This window comes from Ylistrum balloti, unplaced genomic scaffold, assembly GCF_031769215.1.
Source record: "Ylistrum balloti isolate Yb309-2 unplaced genomic scaffold, AGI_CSIRO_Ybal_v1 Utg369608, whole genome shotgun sequence".
Taxonomy (NCBI): Eukaryota; Metazoa; Mollusca; class Bivalvia; order Pectinida; family Pectinidae; genus Ylistrum; species Ylistrum balloti.
The window spans coordinates 210,311-231,591 of NW_026781885.1; the positions used below are offsets into that span (position 1 = coordinate 210,311).

General features: G+C 34.4%; 1 protein-coding gene across 1 annotated transcript in view; it reads right to left on the reverse strand.

Moving 5' to 3' along the window:
* Positions 1–21,281, reverse strand: part of LOC132546701 (mucin-2-like) — a 35,212-nt gene that overhangs the window by 13,517 nt on the left and 414 nt on the right. The window contains exon 2 of the mRNA XM_060210420.1: positions 1,266–5,004. Within this exon, the coding sequence (XP_060066403.1) occupies positions 1,266–4,944 (3,679 nt within the window). The 5' untranslated portion in view covers positions 4,945–5,004. The remainder of the gene's footprint in view (positions 1–1,265; positions 5,005–21,281) is intronic.

The window sequence follows — 21,281 nt, forward strand, 5'->3', positions numbered from 1 at the left end:
TCCTCTTGTTTCAATCCAGACACGCCTGTAGATTACCATTTTAATTGAGATAGGGTCCTTTAAAGACATGTTTCTGATTTCATTGTCAATGTTCATTCAAAATCACACCACCTTTAAATTGTTCTAGACATTGGGAAGTTCTTGGCTTCTGTTAAACCAGATTATTTCATTTATGCCTCTTTGTCATGATATTGTTTGTCATTTATCTTCGACTATAATACTAAGTAATGTATGAGTGTGTGTTCAGAAACAAGGACAACTGTACAACAACTGTTGTAGTACCACAACTGTTAAATGTAGTACTGTATAATTAGACTCACTAAGACCTATCCAAACACAAAGCTTCACCCTTTACTTTCTAAACCTCATGGCTAATACTAAGAGTAATGGCTATAGTGTGTTTACATCCAGCTACACTCCAAAGGAGCTTATACAGAGAGCTCAGGGCTAATCTTGTCTGCTTAGCACATGACCAACATTTCATTTCCATCATATGTATAGAGGACTACACGTGTTTCTAGACAAAAATAGCCTCCAGACATATGTTAACTCTGATTCTACCTGCAAGCATTTCAACCTGAATCAGAATTGATCGCAGGTGACCTATTTACCTCACTCTTACTGAATTATTATCCTATACTTGACATGTTCAATAAACTGGGCAACAAATTTTATATAACATTTAATTGATCTTCTCTGCTGCTGTCAATATGGGATAGAGAAGAACAAGAACTAGCTATCAAGATATTTACATTTCAAGTCTTGTCATATAAACATGTCCTTCATATACACATTTGTAAAATTTGAATTTTTAAAAAAAAAATTTGACTTTTTTCTAAAGGAAAAATTTCTCTGAGAAAATATATTATATTAAATTCTTTGTTCACAATGTTCTGCTTTAGAATTTGTTTACAGGTTCAAGTAACAAAGCACATTTTCCAGTATATCTATTAGCGATTATGACCTTTCACATACAATGGGCTGTTTAGGAAAACCTGTATTCATATATAAGGAATAACTGATCAACATAATTACACTTGCAGTATTGGAGACAATTTGGGATTCTTTAGTGGTAGCTAACTAAATTAAATCTGATGATAGAGCTATGTTAACCACAGGAATTGGATGCTCTAGGTATGAAGTTCTGGTGGTATAATAGCTATATTTCACAAATAGAACATCCAATTCCTGTGATCTGACTTCTAATTGAGGCTTAATTTTGATAATGTATGGTTTTAAACGAATCCATATTTGGATGACCTTACCTGTTTGTGAAGTGGATGGGACAGGATTGTCAACTGTGGTAGAACATTTCATTGGAACCTTCTGTCCTTGGTTGGGTAATGTTGAAGTATCCAGCCCGCCTTGCAATGAATGCTCTGGGTTAGCAGCCAGAACTTGTGTTGGTCTGCTTTGTGGACACATGGGCTCTGTAGGTGTGGTTGTATCCTCGGAAATTTCAGACTGCGATGTGGGAGAAGAAGGGCCACAGTCCAAGTCATCAAACCCTTGTACTTCATCCATAGCACTGTACAAGATTTCATATTGCTCCGGAGTCAGGTTCATTTGCTCCGGTAGGAAGTTAAAACTATCAGAATTTGGAAGGGACAAGCTAGGGACCTCTGTTCCTACATCTGGAACTATACTTGAGGAAGATGTAGTGCTTGTACTCTCACCTGTTTCCATACTCAAAATGGTATTGATGATCTTACTTTCTTCATCAGACATGGGACCAGTAGATGACACACTAGATTTTGTGGTCTCCGATACGGGAGGAGCGGTCACCATGATAGAAGGTGAGGACTGTATCTGTTTCAGACTTTGAGATGAAGAGGCAGACACAGGTAGACCTCCTAATCCAGATGATGAAGCTGCAGATTTGATTGAAGCATGTTTTCCAAGTCTTATGGCCTCAAGGTCTGCATCAGTTAAATGGGGTACCACTATGTCACCAGGTTTAGGAGTTGGTACAACAATCCTATCAGGAGGTAACTGTGGTGGCAAATCTTGACTATTTGTCCTTCGCCTACTGCGCACTTTTGTATTAAGAAAGTAAATGTAGTCATCCTGGAATTTACCAGTAATTTTTAACTTTGAGTCTGAGTTACCCATTTTGACATATTCTGCTGCCTTTTCTGCCTTAGCTCTTTGTCTTGCTGTCATATGTGGTTGTACAACTGGAAAATCAACTGGAGAACTTGACAGACTGCTAGGGGATGATAACTCTGCACTACTACTGCGAGGTAAGTCTGGTCGACCAGATAGACTCACTCTCCTTGGTCGTTTACTAGTACTACCATTAGACTCACTAGATTCTGTTCTCTTATCTCTTCCACCGCATTTTAAAACATTCTTCATGGAGGTATCCTTTAACAATTTTGCCATGAGGTGTGGGCTGGAGGATTCTGCCTCAGGTGGGAGGCAGTAATCATGATCATGCTCCACATGTCCTTTCCAGATATCCAGAGATTCAACAGAAACTGATGAATCCTGAATTGTTACCTGTGGTCCATTATTAGCACTAGTTACAATACATGGCATCATAGACCTTCCTGATGCGTTGATTTTACCTAGTAGTGATTTTGTACAGTTTGCTAAGTCCTTAGATGACTGCTTTGCAGTGATCACCTGTGCTGACTGTCTTTTCTTAGGTGACTCAAGTCCCATAGCTGAATTACTTACAGATCCAAATGTTCCAATACGGTACTTCCCTACTTTCGGAGACACATTTTTGTTTGGAATTGATACCTTGTTAGACTTGATAGGTGTCACTGGTACTGGATGCAAGTTTGTCACTCCATTGTCTGAAGATGACTGCTGCATCAACGCAATGATAGCATCTCGTGTTTTGTTGACGTCGCTAAGATCTTGGCTTAAAATACTAGCAGAGCTTGATGTTACAAGAAAGTTTTTAATGTCTTTAATTTCTACATTTTCAGGACTTGAGTCAGAGCTTCCACTATCCATTTTCTGGTCAACAGGTGTGTCACTTAGCCTATTTGGAAACATTTTATTCCCACTTGGAGTCCCTGGTGAAACCTCGACAAAACCACTGTCCTGAGATAGATCACTGACAAGGCTGTCAGCTGACTGTAACCTTATACTTTTCCTCACAGGTTTTGGTTCTGTAACATTTTCTGATAATCCTGCATAACAATGATCTGCAGAAGCAGGTGAACTGGTTTCATCACTTCGTCCTGATTGTACAAGCGGTTTCAAACATGAACTTATTTGATGAGTTTCTAAACAAGGTTGAGTTTTTAAGAAAATTTTACTACTAGAATTGGAAAATGCTGGGTCATCAAATGCGCTACTGTCATTGCTTTCTTTGAAAAGCTCTTCTTCGAACATTTTTTCAGAAGCTTGCTCTGGAATATCAACAAGTTCAGGACTGCTAGCATTTTCCAGTGATGATGTAGAAGCTATAGGCTTTTTACAACAAAGCTTATCATCTCCAATTTGCGGTATTTCTTTTTCACAAATTACATTATCATCACAACTTTCTCCTTCCTGAGCAACACTGCTGTATTTTGCCACCATATCTGATTCCAACACCTGATCTTGTTCTACAAAGGTAGATTGTGACATGGAGACTTGCCCAGCAGATGTCTGAACTGGTGATACACTGGCTGTCTGAAAGTCTGCACTACATATGTCTTTCATTTCATCATGATCTTTCAGTTTATCAGACCCAGATTCTCCAGGACAATTGTCACTAGTCTCCACACACAGATCCTTAGAATTAGATAATGAGCTGGTCACTAAAGAGTCGTCTGCCTTGGAAGATAAATAACCAATATCTGATTGGGCAGTCTGCTTGTTGTGGTTGATGTTTATCACCAGAGTCTGAGGTTGACGGAGTTTGGTCTCTGGGTTTGGCATGGTGTGAGAAACCATGCGAATGTGACTTTTTGTTTTTGAAGCTCCAAGGTTTACCAGTGTATTGGATGTACTGTTCACCTCCAGCTGACAGGCAGTGAGATCTGTGGTAGCATCACCTTGGCTACCTGTATCACAGTTTGACACACCTGAGTTATTCACAGATATTGGTTCAACTTGTTTATTGTCACATCCAGGTTGATTGTCTATTACAGCACAATGACTTGGGGATTCTGGTTCTGTTTCAGATGCTTTTTCATTATTAGATTTAACACACGAACACTCCTGCCCCACTGCTGGTTTGGACAGCGTTATGCATGAGGTATCATCACCTAAACATGGGGAAGTGTTTATGTGTATATTTTTATTCACACATGAACACTGTGTTTTATCAGTACACGTACATGAAGTGCTATCTGAGCTAGACTCTGTACTATTATCATTGATCTCTGTACTGACGGAGTGATCTCCACTTACTGAGCTTATCTCATGTGTCTCAATGCCCTCTGCCTTGTTATCTTGGCCGGCCTCTGGCAGGTTACCTGTATCACTAGTGTGATTCACCTGGTCACCCTCATTGTCCATCTTCCTGTCACCTGAGGCCCTTACACCGTCCCCTGAAGGCCCCACATCAACAGAATCAATAGGTTTTACCACTGTATGATCACCTGTCCCGTTCACCACTGTTACAATAACTTTTCTGTCCTTAACACTTGTCTCAGGCCATGAACCTGAAGGTTTTCCGTAATTTTTACGGGAATTTCCATAGTTGTGTTCGTCTAACATTTTTTCTATATCTGAGGTTATTTTTAGCACTCTGATTTTCCTCATGTGTACACCATTATTTCCATTTTTGCTGTTTTCACTACTGGTTTTGGCATCTGCATTATTGTCAGTAACATTGTCCTCACTGTTGGATGGTGATGACTGAGTCATGGTGTGTCCCTGACCTTTGTCTACGTGACCTTTATCTCCTTGACCTTTGTCGACTTGTTTGAGAGCAGCTGCTGTAGCAAGAATGTCGAGAGGATTGAAAGCCTCTGGCTTGGGTTCCTGGGTAGACATGACGTGCTACACCTCACATTATGTGGGGACCCCGGCTCATGCAGTCTACCATCACTCAACCTGAAACATAAACCACAAGTTATAAAAAACATACAAAGAATATATAAGTTGTACATTTATATTGATTATAACAGATCTCTGAAATAAGACAAGCACACACATAAAAATTGTTAAACTGGTGAAGATACACAACATAGTACTGCCTTCTCTTACATACTGAATTTTAACAAAAACCTGGAAATACTTCATAACATCTAAGCTGGTTATAAATCTAGTGTACATCTATATGTTCTGTGTTAGTTTTCACCTAGCCTTCTTTAATGAAACACCAATTCATGTCAACTTTTTGTAATATTTGAAGTTCTTATTTCAGAAACAATCTTTTAAATCATTATATGGTACATCGTTACATTTTATCTTATGTCGAATAATCCACTGGAACTAACATAAATCACTCACAAACATTTTCACCTCTGCCTTGGTCTATCACATCTTTGTCAGATAAACATATTATACACAGAATTACAGCTAGCAATGACCTGTCTTCAAGGTGATTATAATCATCTTGGTCCTGTATCAGAACTCTGTCTTTCTGTCATAAAGTGTGATGGTATACAGTGGAAAGGGTCATTACATTCTACATTTACGACTTTCAACAACAGAATAAATTATACATGTCAACCTATAGATCAAAAGTCTATTTCTTCATGGTTCACTGATTATTCCATGCATCTAAAATCATACTGGATACTTATTGATACATTTTAAAGTAATTTTTAGGCCAGTCCAGAAAACCAATTCCAAAATACTAAAAGATATAGCAAGTTCTCAAAATATGAGCAAGTTGCAGGAGAATTTGAATCCCAAAAATCACTGATTTCTACTATGACACAATCCAAATTTGAAGTATTTCTGAATCATATAAAAAAGTGAAAAAGTTCTTTTTCAAAGCATTTTCTTATCATATCCCAGAGGTTATCTTAGTGTCCACCATTATTTGATTTTTTTTTTCTTCAAAAGTTTAATCTTTTCCCTTCTTTTCTCTTCTCTCATTTGTTTGAACATTCTTCTGAAGAAATAGTGGTTATAATCTTTAATCCAATACAAGCTATTGGAAATTTCTATTTTCTGATCAGTCTTAAAATCACATGGGCAGAGAGATCCATCCAGTACTTCTCAAGAGACAGATGGACAACTGAGCAGGGACATAGAGTAATTTGAACAGCCCACTATCTCATGATGGTGGGCTAATAAAAGCAGACTAAACAGTAAAGTCTTAATCAGTACAAAAATAAGTCAAGCTAACAAGCAGTACTGTAGTAATGTCTGTGTGTACATAATGTATTTTTAACATCCTGTACATACGTACTGTTTTTCACATGTGTAGCAGTATCGCACAAGCAATATAATATACACAATGATCCTTGAACAACAATATGATAAAGCAGATTTTTCCTTCCTGAAATAATCTCTCTATAATACTTATTCTCACAAGCAATGCACACATAAACCAACATATTGTATCTAGTACTGTATGAAGTCACTTTCCTAGAAACACTGCTATTAATGTATACCAGCAAGAAATCTATACTCACAACCATAGTACATGGCTTATTTTCCACGTGCCTGTCGGTATCATTACATGTTTGCCTACTGAAATGATATACAAGTCTTTAGCCAATATAATCTATATTTACTTGTATATGCCAAATCTTTACTTTCCTAATCTAGATCCACCGATTTTTAAATTCTATCCAGGAGTCTCAGTCGCGTGTTACAAGAAATTCATGGAGTTGATTAAAGGTCTGTTCAATGACTAATCCAAGTCACTATTATATATAGGCAACTCTTTCATACTTCTAATTGTATCTTTCCATAAACATACTGTTTGCTTCTTTATGAATTATGTAAAGTATCTTATGTATTAAATAAAGCTTTACTTTCAGAAATCTATCCCTGAAATTACCTAGAAAAAAATTTGAAACAAAGAGTTGAAAAATACCTTTGATTTTTATCATAAACAAATAACTAATAATGTGTAACAAATGCTGTTTGTTTTGTTTGTTTCTTTTTTAAGATAAAATTTTACAAATAACAGTAAATACTAGACATTTGTTCCTGTGGTGTGTTGGAGAAATAATGAGACTTTGATCCTTGTAGCCCAAGACCATAAAATTGGAAATTCAACAATTTTTTCAGAAACAGGACAGATCTATAAACTAGTATGACTTCATATCGAAATTAAGCCATGATTCTAATATTTTACATAATTGAACTGATGTTTTATTCTCTGGATAACAGAATATCAAAATAAATTGGTTCCACTGCATTTCTGAACTCAGAATTTACTTAATGTTTAACAAGGTTGTAAACTATATCTAAAGAATGTTGAGACATTCAAAGCAACCTAAGTAGTTTTATCTATAACTTCAATTACACACTACACACTCAACCTCAACCGGCATTGTACCGGAAGCATCTATAATGATCACATCTGATATAAAGGCTCACATTCACCAACATATATTTTATCACATTCATCAATATGTTCATTCCCCCTTGGCCCATTTAGTCATAAATCTCGCTCAAAATACCAAGTTACGTAAATATTGTACCTACAGGATAAGTTTTGATATCTCCAAAACAAATAGTCCCCATACATGCCTTAAACATTACATATATGCTATATACTTGTCCAATAGAACTATATATATATGCCCATATATATACTAGTCTGAATTTGTAAAGCTACGTCTGGTATTTGAACAGGACCATAAAATCAATCGGACAAGCTAGCAAGTCATAGAAACCTCACAACCACACAAAGCTTGTATTTCTGTAACACAAGTTTCTATAAAATGCACCATAGGGGATGCATGTATGCTCAAAAGGAATTAGAAAATGATTAAAGTTGACTGGTATGTTTAAATTGGAGCAGGGTGTTATTGGTTTTTATATAACTGTCAATCTAGTTGCCAATACACTGTTATTTACACATGAACTAATTAAAATGATATTCTAATGCTACATGAAATCAAAAGAAAATATTGCATATTTTCTATTCATACTCCTAATGTGAATTAAAACAATATAATTAATTCCTTTAAATGGCATTTATATTAACAGTAATGCTATTCAAATTGAATCACAGACCCTTCTAATATTAAAACAAAAATACATCTGAAACAGATTCTAGAATGCTAAGTAACTTTGTCTTTACTTCTATGATAGACTGTGAATCATTAAGTACTCTGATGATTTTTTTCAGATTAGAATCTTCAGACTTCACTGTACCAACCTATTGATAAAGATTTACCTGTGTACACACCACAAAACATATACAGGGACTATCGCACAAATATTGCCCAAGGTGTTCATATTAAACATGATGGTGATCCCACAATGAAGTCTACACACTATTATACAGTGCACATGGTGTATGTACATATTGTATACGCATTGTTAGCTTTACTCGACCCAAACAGATTTTATTTCAACCATATTCACATTCAGAATTTTCAAATATTTTGCAACTACTTAGTTCAAATTGTACAGTTTCAGATTTCATATGTGTCTTTGAACACACAAGATCAGATCTGTAAGTCATATATATTCCCTGAATCTGTAGTCGAAGCTTTCATGGCTTCCCTGATATTGGTCATGGTGAGGCTCCTAGGCGGCATCCCCTATACTACAGATGGTGATGATATTATGGGTCACAGCTGTTCCTATACAGCTCATGCTAAATACATTCCCACATTTGTGCCACAAACATAAATTTAAACTGTTGCTCTCCAATTTACTCCAAATTTCTATATTGAAGTTCAACCCATGTACATGTGTCGATAAAAAAATAATCTGGCAGTTTTTCAAACAAAGAACTTAAACCTCATTAGATGTAAACATCTGTGGATTATATCTCCACTAGAACATGAAACACGTTTTTCTGAAACATTAAATGGATCATAATGGATTTGACTAATACAGTCTTTACCTTAACATTTATAACTTTCATGAAAATCAGATTTTACAATGATCAGATTTTTCTGTAAGTATTAATATTGTACAAATGAAACATTATTACAGATTTTATGTACTGCATGGAGTATCTTTAGTTCAGAGCTTGTGATGGAAACAAGAATTTTTTCATTTGACTAACTCTAGGTCTATTTAAATCATCACAGATACATATATGACAAATATTCACATTTGCGGTACAAGTATGTCTAAACAATAAACAATAATACTGTATATGTAATGTAAAAAATACCATCCTGTTGGTCATACCTAAAATGACGTTACTACTGACTAGACTTGTAATAGTACCGGGACTCACCCAGTCAAGGATCAGAGGAGACGTTCAACCTCAGTGAATATGACTTTACACCCTGCAGATAAGGAGAAGACATCCTCTGGTGTGTAGGCTCCACATTCAACCCAATACACTTTAACTCAATCTGTTAAATCTTTTAAAACTTTGATATTCGTTGAATGAAAAGTTTCTATTTTCTTTCTATTGGAATTTTTATCACCATTAGCAAATATTCACATAATTGTTTTTATGAACTTGATTTGCCCAGAAAATCACAGGATAGGATTTTTATGTATAGCTTTTGGTAATTGAAGTCTAGATACATATGCCTGGTTTGAAGAAAAGGAGAAAAACTGTATATTGATATGAAGCTGCATATCTTTAAAACTGTCTTTAAATCATTTCCAAATAGGCACAGAATCATATACTGTAGGATTTCTTGAAATGGCATATTACATGCAAGATCACAACCAAACAATACAAACACTAGGATCATTATTCAAATACTGTTATACCTATGTACAAGTGTGGAGAGTAGCTGAACAAAATATGTGCCAAGTCAAGCAGTGCAAAAATATACATAAATGTATACCAGAACACCTGCCTGTTGCCATACTGTATATTCATCCCTATTTAGTAGATGTAAAATATCTTAGCTCACTTATTGGCTACACATAGGAAGAGTTCATTTTCTATAAAAGGGTAGAAAGACTATTAGCACCTGCACAGGGTCCTAGTCTATTCTACCTTCTAAATATCTGACTAAATGTTTATATATGACTGGTATAACTATAGACATCAGATAATCAACAGCAGATCCTGTAAGGCAAATTAAATTTAATCAAGAAAATGGTTAATTCATCTAAGATTATTAAACCAGCTCTCAACTACAAAGCCATACAGTAAAACAGTAACCTTATTACCTTACTGAACATTAAACACAAGTCATCACAGACCAGCATTAGAATCAGAAAAGCAATGACAGGAATATCCATCATATTGAACAATAAACCAATGTTTATCCTTTGATATTTAGGACAATTTGAAAACAGATTCCAGTGTTTAGTAAACAATGCTATAAACAGTATGACTTCATAAAATCTTGTTTACCATTTACTGAAATAGCTGTGTGGTTCGACTCTGATTGATAAACGAAAGTCAATAGAACATTAGAATGATTGGACTTTTGGTTGCAGTGCATCTCTGGTAATGGTAAAGAAATAGCCTAGCACTGAAGGAAGTTGGGGATTCCTCAAATTCACTACAATGGTGACTTCAATTCTGACCCCCAGGAAGCTGAGATACAAACTGTAAACAAGTGGTTATTAAGAAATGCATCAAATTTTATGACAATCCAAAATTGAAAATTCTTCTAAAAGTAATGATGGCCTAAATTTTGACCCCAGGTGATTAAGATATGAACTTTGTCAAAAGGTAAATGATGGTTAAGATATGAACTTTGTCAAAAGGTGAATGATGGTTGAAAAAAAGTGTTTGCAGTTTCATGAAAATCGAATCAAAGATGTTACTGGTAGAGCAAGGATATCATTGGATTATCAGTGCTCCAGATAGCCTGCGTGAATGCGTTTTCACGCACAATATTTCTAATTTCACGCTAGGAAAAAAATCAGATTTGCGTCATTAACCCGTGCGAAATCCGGACTCTGCGTCAATGTCCGGCTCCAATATTACGTAGTTAGAAAACTCAATAATCTAAGTCAAACAGACACTTATCAAGTAAACGAAACTCGTAACAAGCGCTTTCTTGATCGTGATTATAAACCAGTCGCATAGCAAATATGGCGCTGTCAAAAATGTTTACAAATTCAGTGTTACCCTAATATGGAAAAACCCATACACTTGTTGAAGGCAGGGGTGAAAAAAACCCTCAATTTATAAAGGTAGGAGTGAAAACCCCACATGTCAAAAAGTTATCTGGAGCACTGGATTATGTATCAACCTTGTTGCAAGGGGATACTAAACAATTACAGTTTAACAAACTCATGAAGTCTGAACTCTGGGACACTCTACCTGGGCAATTAAAGTATCTGGCAAATACTACAAACACATAGACCACCTGTACTCTTCCATCTGATCACAGGATATTATCTTCTGGATTTGTAGGACATTTCTTTAAAAACAAAATTATATTTCTGTACAATAAATACACAATTAAATGATGATTAAAAAAACAACATAAATGAAAGTATAAACATTTTTCATATTGGTGATCATACTTTTATTTCTAGAAAGGGAAAAACCTGTCATTCTAGAAATTACTTGTACCTGTTCTTCAACTGTTCTCATTGTACTGACATATAATAAGGCAGCGAGAATTATATGAAAGAAACCTGTTTTAACTCCCTACATAAATAGCCTTACATGATATAGATTTTTGTGTAGGCACATTGCGGTGTCATTAGCGACAGGCATGTATACTTAGTCAACTGTTGTCACAAACATGTCATTATTATTGCTGCACATATCTTGTTCAGAACCTATAAATTACAATCTCAATCTTCAATAGAAGTATGCCATCAAAGCATTTCTTTACTAGACTTTTGTACATGCAAATGAAGAGATAAGGAAAACAATATTTGTAAACTATTGATTCAGTCCTGATAGAACTATTTACATGTATATATGCCATATACGTTTACTTCAGAAATCCCAAATTTTTCATTGATTTTCTGATTACCTTCATGCCCTAAACTTAAAGTAACAACCCAACATCCTGCACAGATACTAAATATACACATGTATGACTGAAATACATGTAAAACATGACTCCAAGTCATTCTACAGGTAAATGAATATGAATCCAGCAAGAAAATGATTAGGCCAAAGAATAAATTGTGTGCTTTAAAACGTAAAAACAAAATCCCTCAGATACTACTAAGTAGCCCTGTATCTTTCCATGTTTTAGTTTTTATACCAATCACCACCAGTGACAAGGCTGTACTAGTTTCCTAATACAATGGTAAAGTAATTATAAATATGCTTGAAGTAAAAGCTCCCAACAACAACAAAAGTAAATCCTATCAATTTGAAAATATATCATTATATATATTATCGTTGATTCTTGCTTGAAGACAATTGGCATATTAATTAACCTCTCCTTCAAATGTGACAGAACATGAATTTAAAAGCAGAGTATAGTCTGGAGTACATGTGTATCCCTGAGTGTGGTTATATGTTTAAAGGAACGTATTGTATTCAACCAAACCCCTACTTAACTTAAGCCAACTACCACCAGTTAAAGTTTCATAACCAGTTTTAAATTACACATGTATATAAAAAGAAATATAGAATCTGTAATTTCTGTGAAAACACCTATAAATTCACTACAAGTGATTTTATAATGTGTAAAACATAAATGGTCCATCACAAATCCTACACCCCTACAAGGCCCTGAAGTCTTGATAAAATCAATAGATAGACCAGTCCATTGTGCAAGTCTTGGGGAAAACGCACTAAACCATCACCACACAGGATACCTGGCTGGAGAAAGCTTGCTAATGAGTCATACACGACTGGCTTTGTGTATGGGGGCTGGTGTTTTCATCATTGATACATGTTGTATAGGATGCTTCTCAATAATTCAAACGCTTGCCAACTATTGATTCTGGAATGGAATTACTGATAAAAAAATGTCATCAAGGTACTATTATCAAGTGAACCGGTATATATAAATGCCAGTCGCAAGATCTTGTCCCCAAAGCCACGTCTATCAGATTCAGATAGTCATATATTTCTGTTTGATAAATAGCCACATGTATACACATGGATATGCCTTCAGTCTTCTTTCCTGGACTGTTACTTCTAACACCAATGTATGTACAAGTACAGAGTTCATGACAGAGTTCAAGTCACAAACACCCACAGTTACAACATAACCTGCAGTGAATCATTTTTACTGTAGAATATTTCAGAACTTATGCGGAGGAAGCAAAGTAAATTTGATGATTTATATTGTTTACATGCAAAAAAATTAAGAAACCTCACTGAGTCTAAAGCATCCCATTTAAACTACTACCAAGCATCCTACTTTATCAAAAAGGTAGGGACTGTGGAATATCCAGGGTAACACTGTGTATAAAATCTAATGAAATGTATGAAAAAATTACGCTTTCACAAAATTCAAACTAATAATTCAACTTCTTTTCTTTCTTTTAAATTCTGTGTATTTCAGTGTACTCTCCATCCGGCGTGAAGTCTTAAAACCTTACAACCCCATTGTAGAATGTACACATGTATCATGTAACACAGTGACATTGTACCCTTTTAGTCTATACATTAATATTAGTATTCAAGTACATATAAAGGCACACAAAGAATACAGTCTGGTTCTGGAGTACTAACTAAAGCTTTAATACCTGTTCATATCTATCACATTGGATCTATTCCCCTCGACTTGTTTACCATTTCTCAACTCTCAACACATATTCAAAGGGCACAAATATCTTTAAAAACTTAAAATGACTCAAATTGTTTCAACATAAAATGACAAAAAAACACAAAAATGCCTACAAAGCCTTTCTGCCGTCTTTCATTCCAGCTGAAATAGCTCAAGAGGGCAGAAACTCCTTGTGTGAAGTCCTAAGATTTAGTCATTTTCTCTAGTTTATTCCTTTGCAAGGAATCATTTTTCATTCAATCTGAAGCAATTTATACATCTTACATCTAAACTGAGAGGAGTTAAGTCAGGACTAGGTAGAGAAATGAAGCCAACAAAATCATATATCACATTAAATGACCTTAACTGTCACCATCATACACTGTACATTGCATGCCATTGATCATCAAATCATACCATGGACAGATACAAGTTGACATGATTCTCTTTAATGCAATTCCACAAGCCACCAGGGACTTGAGGCTGGCAGTACAATAAAACTTCTAATTTGTAAGTCATTCCTTATCTTCTTCTTTCTTACTTAAAATTAGTGGCCAAGATAGCTCATGTCAGTTAGAGGGTCGGCCTTTATAATCTCATGTGAAGACCCTTGATGTGAGGTTTGATACTCCCTACCCGTGTCATTTCGTTTTTCTCCTGGACGTGAAATGCACCAGTCTGCGCTGACTAAACAAGACACTTTACCCCCAAATTGCTTTGAATGGTACATGCAATGGGCCTCCCATATGTTGTTCAATGAGGTAACCATCAGCTTATATGAGATCATGTCTTTAAATGACCTAGGTTGTTCACAGGGCAATAAATCCAACACATAAATCTCACTTTAAAATTCTTTTCATTCAAATGCAAAGCAAGCTTTAAAATTTTCAATGAAAGACTTTAGTGACAATATGGACATAACTTACCTGATACAGATCTTTTGCCCATGAATATATATAATAAACTGTAAAACATCGAATCCAAAGATAGGTTTCAACTGACTAGGAATTGTCGTTCAGGACTACCAAGCCATTCACAGAGAGATTCAACTTCTACCCTGTTTGCCTACAGTTGCAATCAACAATGATAATTTGTTACCAAACATAGCTCTCCTGATGTATTCCTTACTAGACTTACTCTTCAGAGGTTCCTGACACTACCAAAATGAGAAACAACTCATTACTTAATCTCATCTGATTCCATGCAGTTTTCTTCAAGTCATCTCTACCTGGTAATACCAGCTTGCATCTATAGGTATTGTTTATTGGCTTGATTCATTTCTATCATACCCAGCACAAACATTCTTCGTTTTCATACGTAAATACAATTACTGTACCATATGATATCAGTTTTATATTAACTTTGCTCTAGTTTTTCAAAATGTTTTAATATAATACATATGGCCATGGTCACATGGCAAAATTTATACTATGAAACATGTGTGACACAAGCTAGAGGATATGACTCATGCTTGTATTATCAGTAAATGTGGTAAATGTTAAGTCATTTTCTTGAAAAATATGCACAAACTTATACCTTGTATACTGCAATTTGAAAAACAGATAAAAAATGAACTTTTTAAAGTGCTTTTAGTTCTAAATTAAGAAAAATGAAGTAAACAAAATGTATAAAGCTTGCATGTGCTGCTGTGAAAGGTAAACCAAATATTTTTTTAAAGTGCTAAATATGTAATACCTAAAAAACACAAACTTGCATCTATCAGCATAAATATGAAATATTCAACAAAAAGTACTACCAATATAAAAATATTTTTAAGTTTAATATGTACAAATAAGCAAGAAACACCAATATTCTTTACAAGGAGTCACCTGGATTAACTGTCACCAAACATTGCCTGTTTTGTGTGGTTGACTTTTTTCATTCTTTTAATGTTTACCTACCATCATATGCCAGCAAAAGTTTATATTCCACAAATATCTATAACATAACAAATAAAAAAGCATCTGACTCAAAGCGATCAAATTATTACAACTATTGCACAATACACATATCACTAATCACAAAAGTGGGAAAGCTTATCATCATGAGGCCATCTGGGACTCTTTGGAAATTACGAAATAAACCTATTTTTAAAACCAGAGTTAGAGTCACCCCTACGAGGCCTCCTTGTGAAAATGTGTAGGGCTACGATAACATCAGACATGACTTAGTACATACATGCTATAATACTGTGAAAGCATTTTCAACATCCAACATTTTTTTGGCAAGGTTTCAATGGAAAAGGTTATCTATAAAAGGAAAACAATTGTTTAATTCTTCTACATTTTTTATCAATACAAAACAAAAGTTAAAATTTCCAATGTCAATGCATATTTTCTATTTTGGTTTTTTCCACAAGAGAGTATTTTTGAGTCAAATAGTGATAGTATTATTATAAGTGATGGCATTTCATACTTGTATTTCCCATCAACCTAATTTGTAGAGTTTCATTTAAACACATATAAATACACCATTATGAATGTGAATTCTGCTTATGTTTAGAAATGGTTGTAATCAAATATTGTGCAACAAAAATAAAAAAATTTGATGGGACATTCCCTTTGCCTGCTTAACAAACAACCCACATATCAAAGCTAACTGTTATAAGTGTACCTGTATAGCTACTACACTTTTGAAGTCTGGAGTCCCTACAACTTGCTAGCTAGATCACTTACCAAGAAGTATTACATGGGGGTTTTAGTATGTGTAATGTAGTTATACACAGCTTCTACTGAACCGTGGCTACGTCAATAATGAGACTAACCCACATATTGTAAAACACCTGAATGACATTATCTGCTATTGAAACATGAAGGTATTTTTGTAAAGTCCTACACTGTCACTGTATGGAACAGTCAACACACATTATTTTGAATGAGGTCCCTATGTATGAGGTTAGATATAAATAAAGTAGTCTAAATCACCATTAATTTTGTGTTGGTAAGTTTAGAATGATATATGCATACCTGTACAAACAGAACTTTGTATGTTTTCGATGTTCTGTGTAATGTGAAACAGTCTCTCGAACAGAATGTGCTGATATACACGGTAAAACAAAAACAAAATTGTAATTGTGAAACAAGCTTTCAAAATTCGCGTTCAGCACAGACAATGACTTTCAAAAATTGGAACAATCTTAATTGTGGTCCCAATAATGATAATAATATACAGTATCATCATCTTATTCTTAAATCAATGATATAAAATTGATTTCTGACTTCATTAACATCTTTTCTATTCCTTAACCACAAAGCCATCAGGGCAGATTTAGCATCAGTACCTGAAGCCTTTGAATCAAGCACTTCTTTTCTTTCAGAAGAGGGTGTTTATGTGTTGGTTATTTCATATAGTGGAACTCCAGTAGAAATGTATATCATGTCTGGGGTTTAATAATGTTAATACAATTATACCTTTTTATGAAAAATACTAATGATGACTGATTAGTTTAGACTTAAGGTTCAATCAAAAATTTGACTTGTAGTTTACCTCATATAATATTCTACCATTTCTTTTCTGACCTATATATATACTGAGTTGGACAGTGCTGTACTGGACATGTACAGGTTTCATAAAATCTCTGAAACCCTTTTTTAGCACTATTGGGAGTTTTGTTTTATGAAATGCTGCTGTAACATACTGATATCATGGATATTTATACACATTTTGTGATATTGTTCAATCTTGTCTAATAAAATGCTTTTCTAACTTGATTTTATGGGTCCAATGATATTGCAGTAAAGGCCATTTTTTTGTAAATTCCTATGAAAAGAATCTATTGACAAACCTTAACAAGACATTCACCTGTCAATTCCTATAGAAGTATTTTCTTGCTACACTCACCATAAATCAATAATGAACCACCATACCGATGACATCACATCTTCCAAATGTGACAAGACACACCCTCTAGGTTACATTAGTCAACTTCTACATGGTCTGACATTACAAATCAACAAGCTGTATATCACAACATTTAATTTCCGATAAACATTTTCTGATTGTACAACAATCATTATGAAAATCTGTCCTGCTACTACTATACATGCTTCAGTAAATTTTTTTTATATAACACCGTATTAGAATAATTATTCCATTCAATAACAGTTCTTATAATTGATCCCTGGTTTGATTCCACAAATAATAATGAAAAAAATAGATCTTACAGTATGATGTATATCATTGCTGAAATTTATCTGAAGAGTATGACACTGAAGAAACAAGCATGGAAACACTTAACACTATATTTTATGACCTTAACCCTCATTCTTGACTTTTCACATAAGCCAAGTTCCAATATACTTTTACTAAAATATCAAGTAATTTATTGCATTTATCAATCTAAACAAAGTACTGCATTCAACAATTAAGTACTTTTAGACATCTTAGCTTTTGCCATCCAATTTCTCAAACAAAGCTTGTACTACTTATCTTATCAGACACTATCCATCATTTATTATTTCCATTTCTTTCTAGTTCAGTAAATACCATCTCAGAAACCAATATATGACAGCAAAGATGGTTCTTCAACTTTGACCATCTAATAATAAAATAAACCATAGTGATTTTAGGGATTCAGATATTCTAGTCCTGGTCTCATGCTTTTCTCTGTAAAACTTGTCCATATTTCCAGAAAAAAATATATCACTGGCTTATGGGACTGACCAAAATTTTGGAAAGTGTGTTCTGGATTCAGTTGAAAAAAATCTTACAAAAATTACTGAATAATTTGTCTTCCTTTATTAATTCACATCCATATATATATCACACCATCTGAAATCTCCACCAGTTAAAATATCGACAGGAAATAGAAAGTAAGATAGCCTATCACATCAAGTTTCCCGAAAGACTTGTTTAGTATAATACTCTGGGTCAACATCAACTATGGCTCAATAACATAATTCCCTTAGTAACATTAATCAATAACAACCTAGAAGTTTGGGGCCATACAAAGGGGAAATCAATACATTGAACAGATCGAAGTTACTGGCTTTGCTTGACTGAGTCAATTCTAACAATCGTCTTAGCGTCTTTCCTCGGGGTCTTTAAGAATTTCCCATACATTACGCCAGAAGAAATTTTGTGTAAAAGGACAGAGGACAATATAAAGACTTAAAACCCTGTGACGAAAAGTCCTTACCATGTAATTAAAACTTCAATATTTACTTCTCCAAGCAACACAACTGAAAATGACAATGTTAGTTAGATGAAAAAAATTCTTTTGTTAAAAATCAATGTTTTAAACCTCAGCAGTTAAATCAAAACAGACCAAGGGTCAAAATAGGATAATAAAACATGTTTCACACATTGTATACAAGTATAGGGAAATGTTCCTACTTTGCAATACTGTTTAAATCTTTAGAATTTAGTATTCAAGGCAGTGTTAGTATTAATAATTGTCTGCTTTGCTATCAAAACGACCCAAGCTCCACAACCCTGTCTATAGCAAGCAAGGCAGGGGACCCTCCTCTAGTTGACTTTATTTTTAAGTTTTTATCCTGAATAAGCCTGAAGGTTCAGCCATGTGCAAATTCTTATTTAAACTCTGTCAGTGGATGGGAGTTTTAGGCAATTGTAGGACAATAACATAGCATTTGTATGTAACTCTTTCATATTAATCAGCAATTTATTACCAGGCATGGGATCATTGCTGGACAGTTCACTTTGAGGTAGTCATGGGATGATAATCATATATAATTGATTATCTAGTTGTTTAAGCTCATCTGATGCTATGATTAATTACAATGTTTTCATAATCACTGCTACTCTACCTTAATACTTTCTTGTGCTTTAGCCAAAACGAAAACCATATTATCCAAAAATAAAGATGCCAATTGCCAATAGCATTCATCCTTATGTAAATTCTAGGTGAGGTATTTACAGAAAAGAGAATGTTAACAGAAATGCCAGAGTATGCATTCACATTCTATAAATATTGGAACAGTCAGCCGATTATGTAAAGGATTAACTACATCAGAAAGCTTATCCAATTTAAACTGATTATTCATTTTGGATTTTAAGCAATAACCCATCACTACTTTTTATATCCTGTCTTTAAGATGTATGCATGAAAAATTCAGCATGAGCAAAATATGAAAAGACTCAAACTAGCTGCCTTTCAGGGTGGTCAAGTGCTGATGTCGCAACAAGTTACTATTGCTTTCCTTCATGGATACCTTTATATATTAAACTATATTTAGACTAAATATACATGCCAAAGACAACAGGGTTGACAGAGCTACAAATATGAACTAGTCCCTTTATCCTTCAACATTTCTCAAAAATCTAATCCTTTATCATACTTGGCATTAATCTGTAACCTACCAAATCAGACAAATTGTTATGCAAGGATCACCCTTTAATGATGAAAAGAGGAAGACTTCCAATTCTATTAGCGTTTAGTTTCAATTTTGGAAAAGCTGAAGCTAACTTGTGTACCTGGCTTGTATGACATATATAGTTGTGTGTGGTGGAGAATGGTGGGAGTAGGGGGATTGAAAAGGCATGTATTTGTATACCCTTACCAATAAAAATGGAATGCTACATCTTGCAGAAGTCTTGACAGATGTTCTTATATTACAATTACCTGTTAAGTACACATTCACAATTCATCACAATGAGATATATAGCATATAGAGCAATCTGGGTAGATAGCACTTTACACAAATGGTGACAAAACCCATCTGCTACATCTCCAAACCATAAAGTAATTCTAAATAGTAACAAAGCCTCCCCATATTAAGCAGCCTATGCCTGTAGGTTGTCTGAATACATTGGTCATGTAGAGATTCTCCATTCATCTACAGGTAAATAGTAGCACCTCACTTAAATGCCTCCCCAAATTAAGCAGACCATGCCTGTAGGCTACCTGAATACACTGGTGATGTAGAGATTCCCAATTTACCTACAGGTAAATATATCAGCACCTGACTTAATCATTCTCTATCAGCAGGTAGTGTAATGCCTTCACAGTAAAAGTTTACAGTTATGCATTAAAAGGCAACAAAGGGCATTCATAACCAAAATTGTAACATATGCTGAGATTATCAAGATGCATATATCAAAATGACACATAAAATCTCCATTACCATACAGAAAAAAAATCATACATATTGGTGTTGCTGATATAAATTATTAGTTAGTACAGCAAGGAAATAATATATTTAATGTAATCTTAAGTTTAAATTTAAACATGTCCGATAGACATTGAAAGAAATGACATGCTTTAACTAGCTTCAAATTACTAGAAGATAAAACATCATATCAAAATTGATGTACAAGAACACTAAACATCGTGACTTCATTTATCAATCAAGCTTTGGTGATTTTGTAAATACTCATCATCTCCCATGCAAAGCAGTAAGCGTTGCATGAACCTAACTTTATACGATATAAATTTTAAAAGTTTTTCAGGTCGATAGTTAAGACTTTAACTCCACACGTTCAACAGACTTTGGAGTTCGAAATTGATCGATAACAGAATTCAGCAGTCTAATCAAAAGTTATATGGTTACGATTCAATGTACAGATGAAATGGTAATTTATAACACATGTGATTGTCGAATGTCAGCATTTGAAAACATATGCATCGTCGCATGGTTTCTCAGCCTTGACAAAGGCAAATTCTATTTA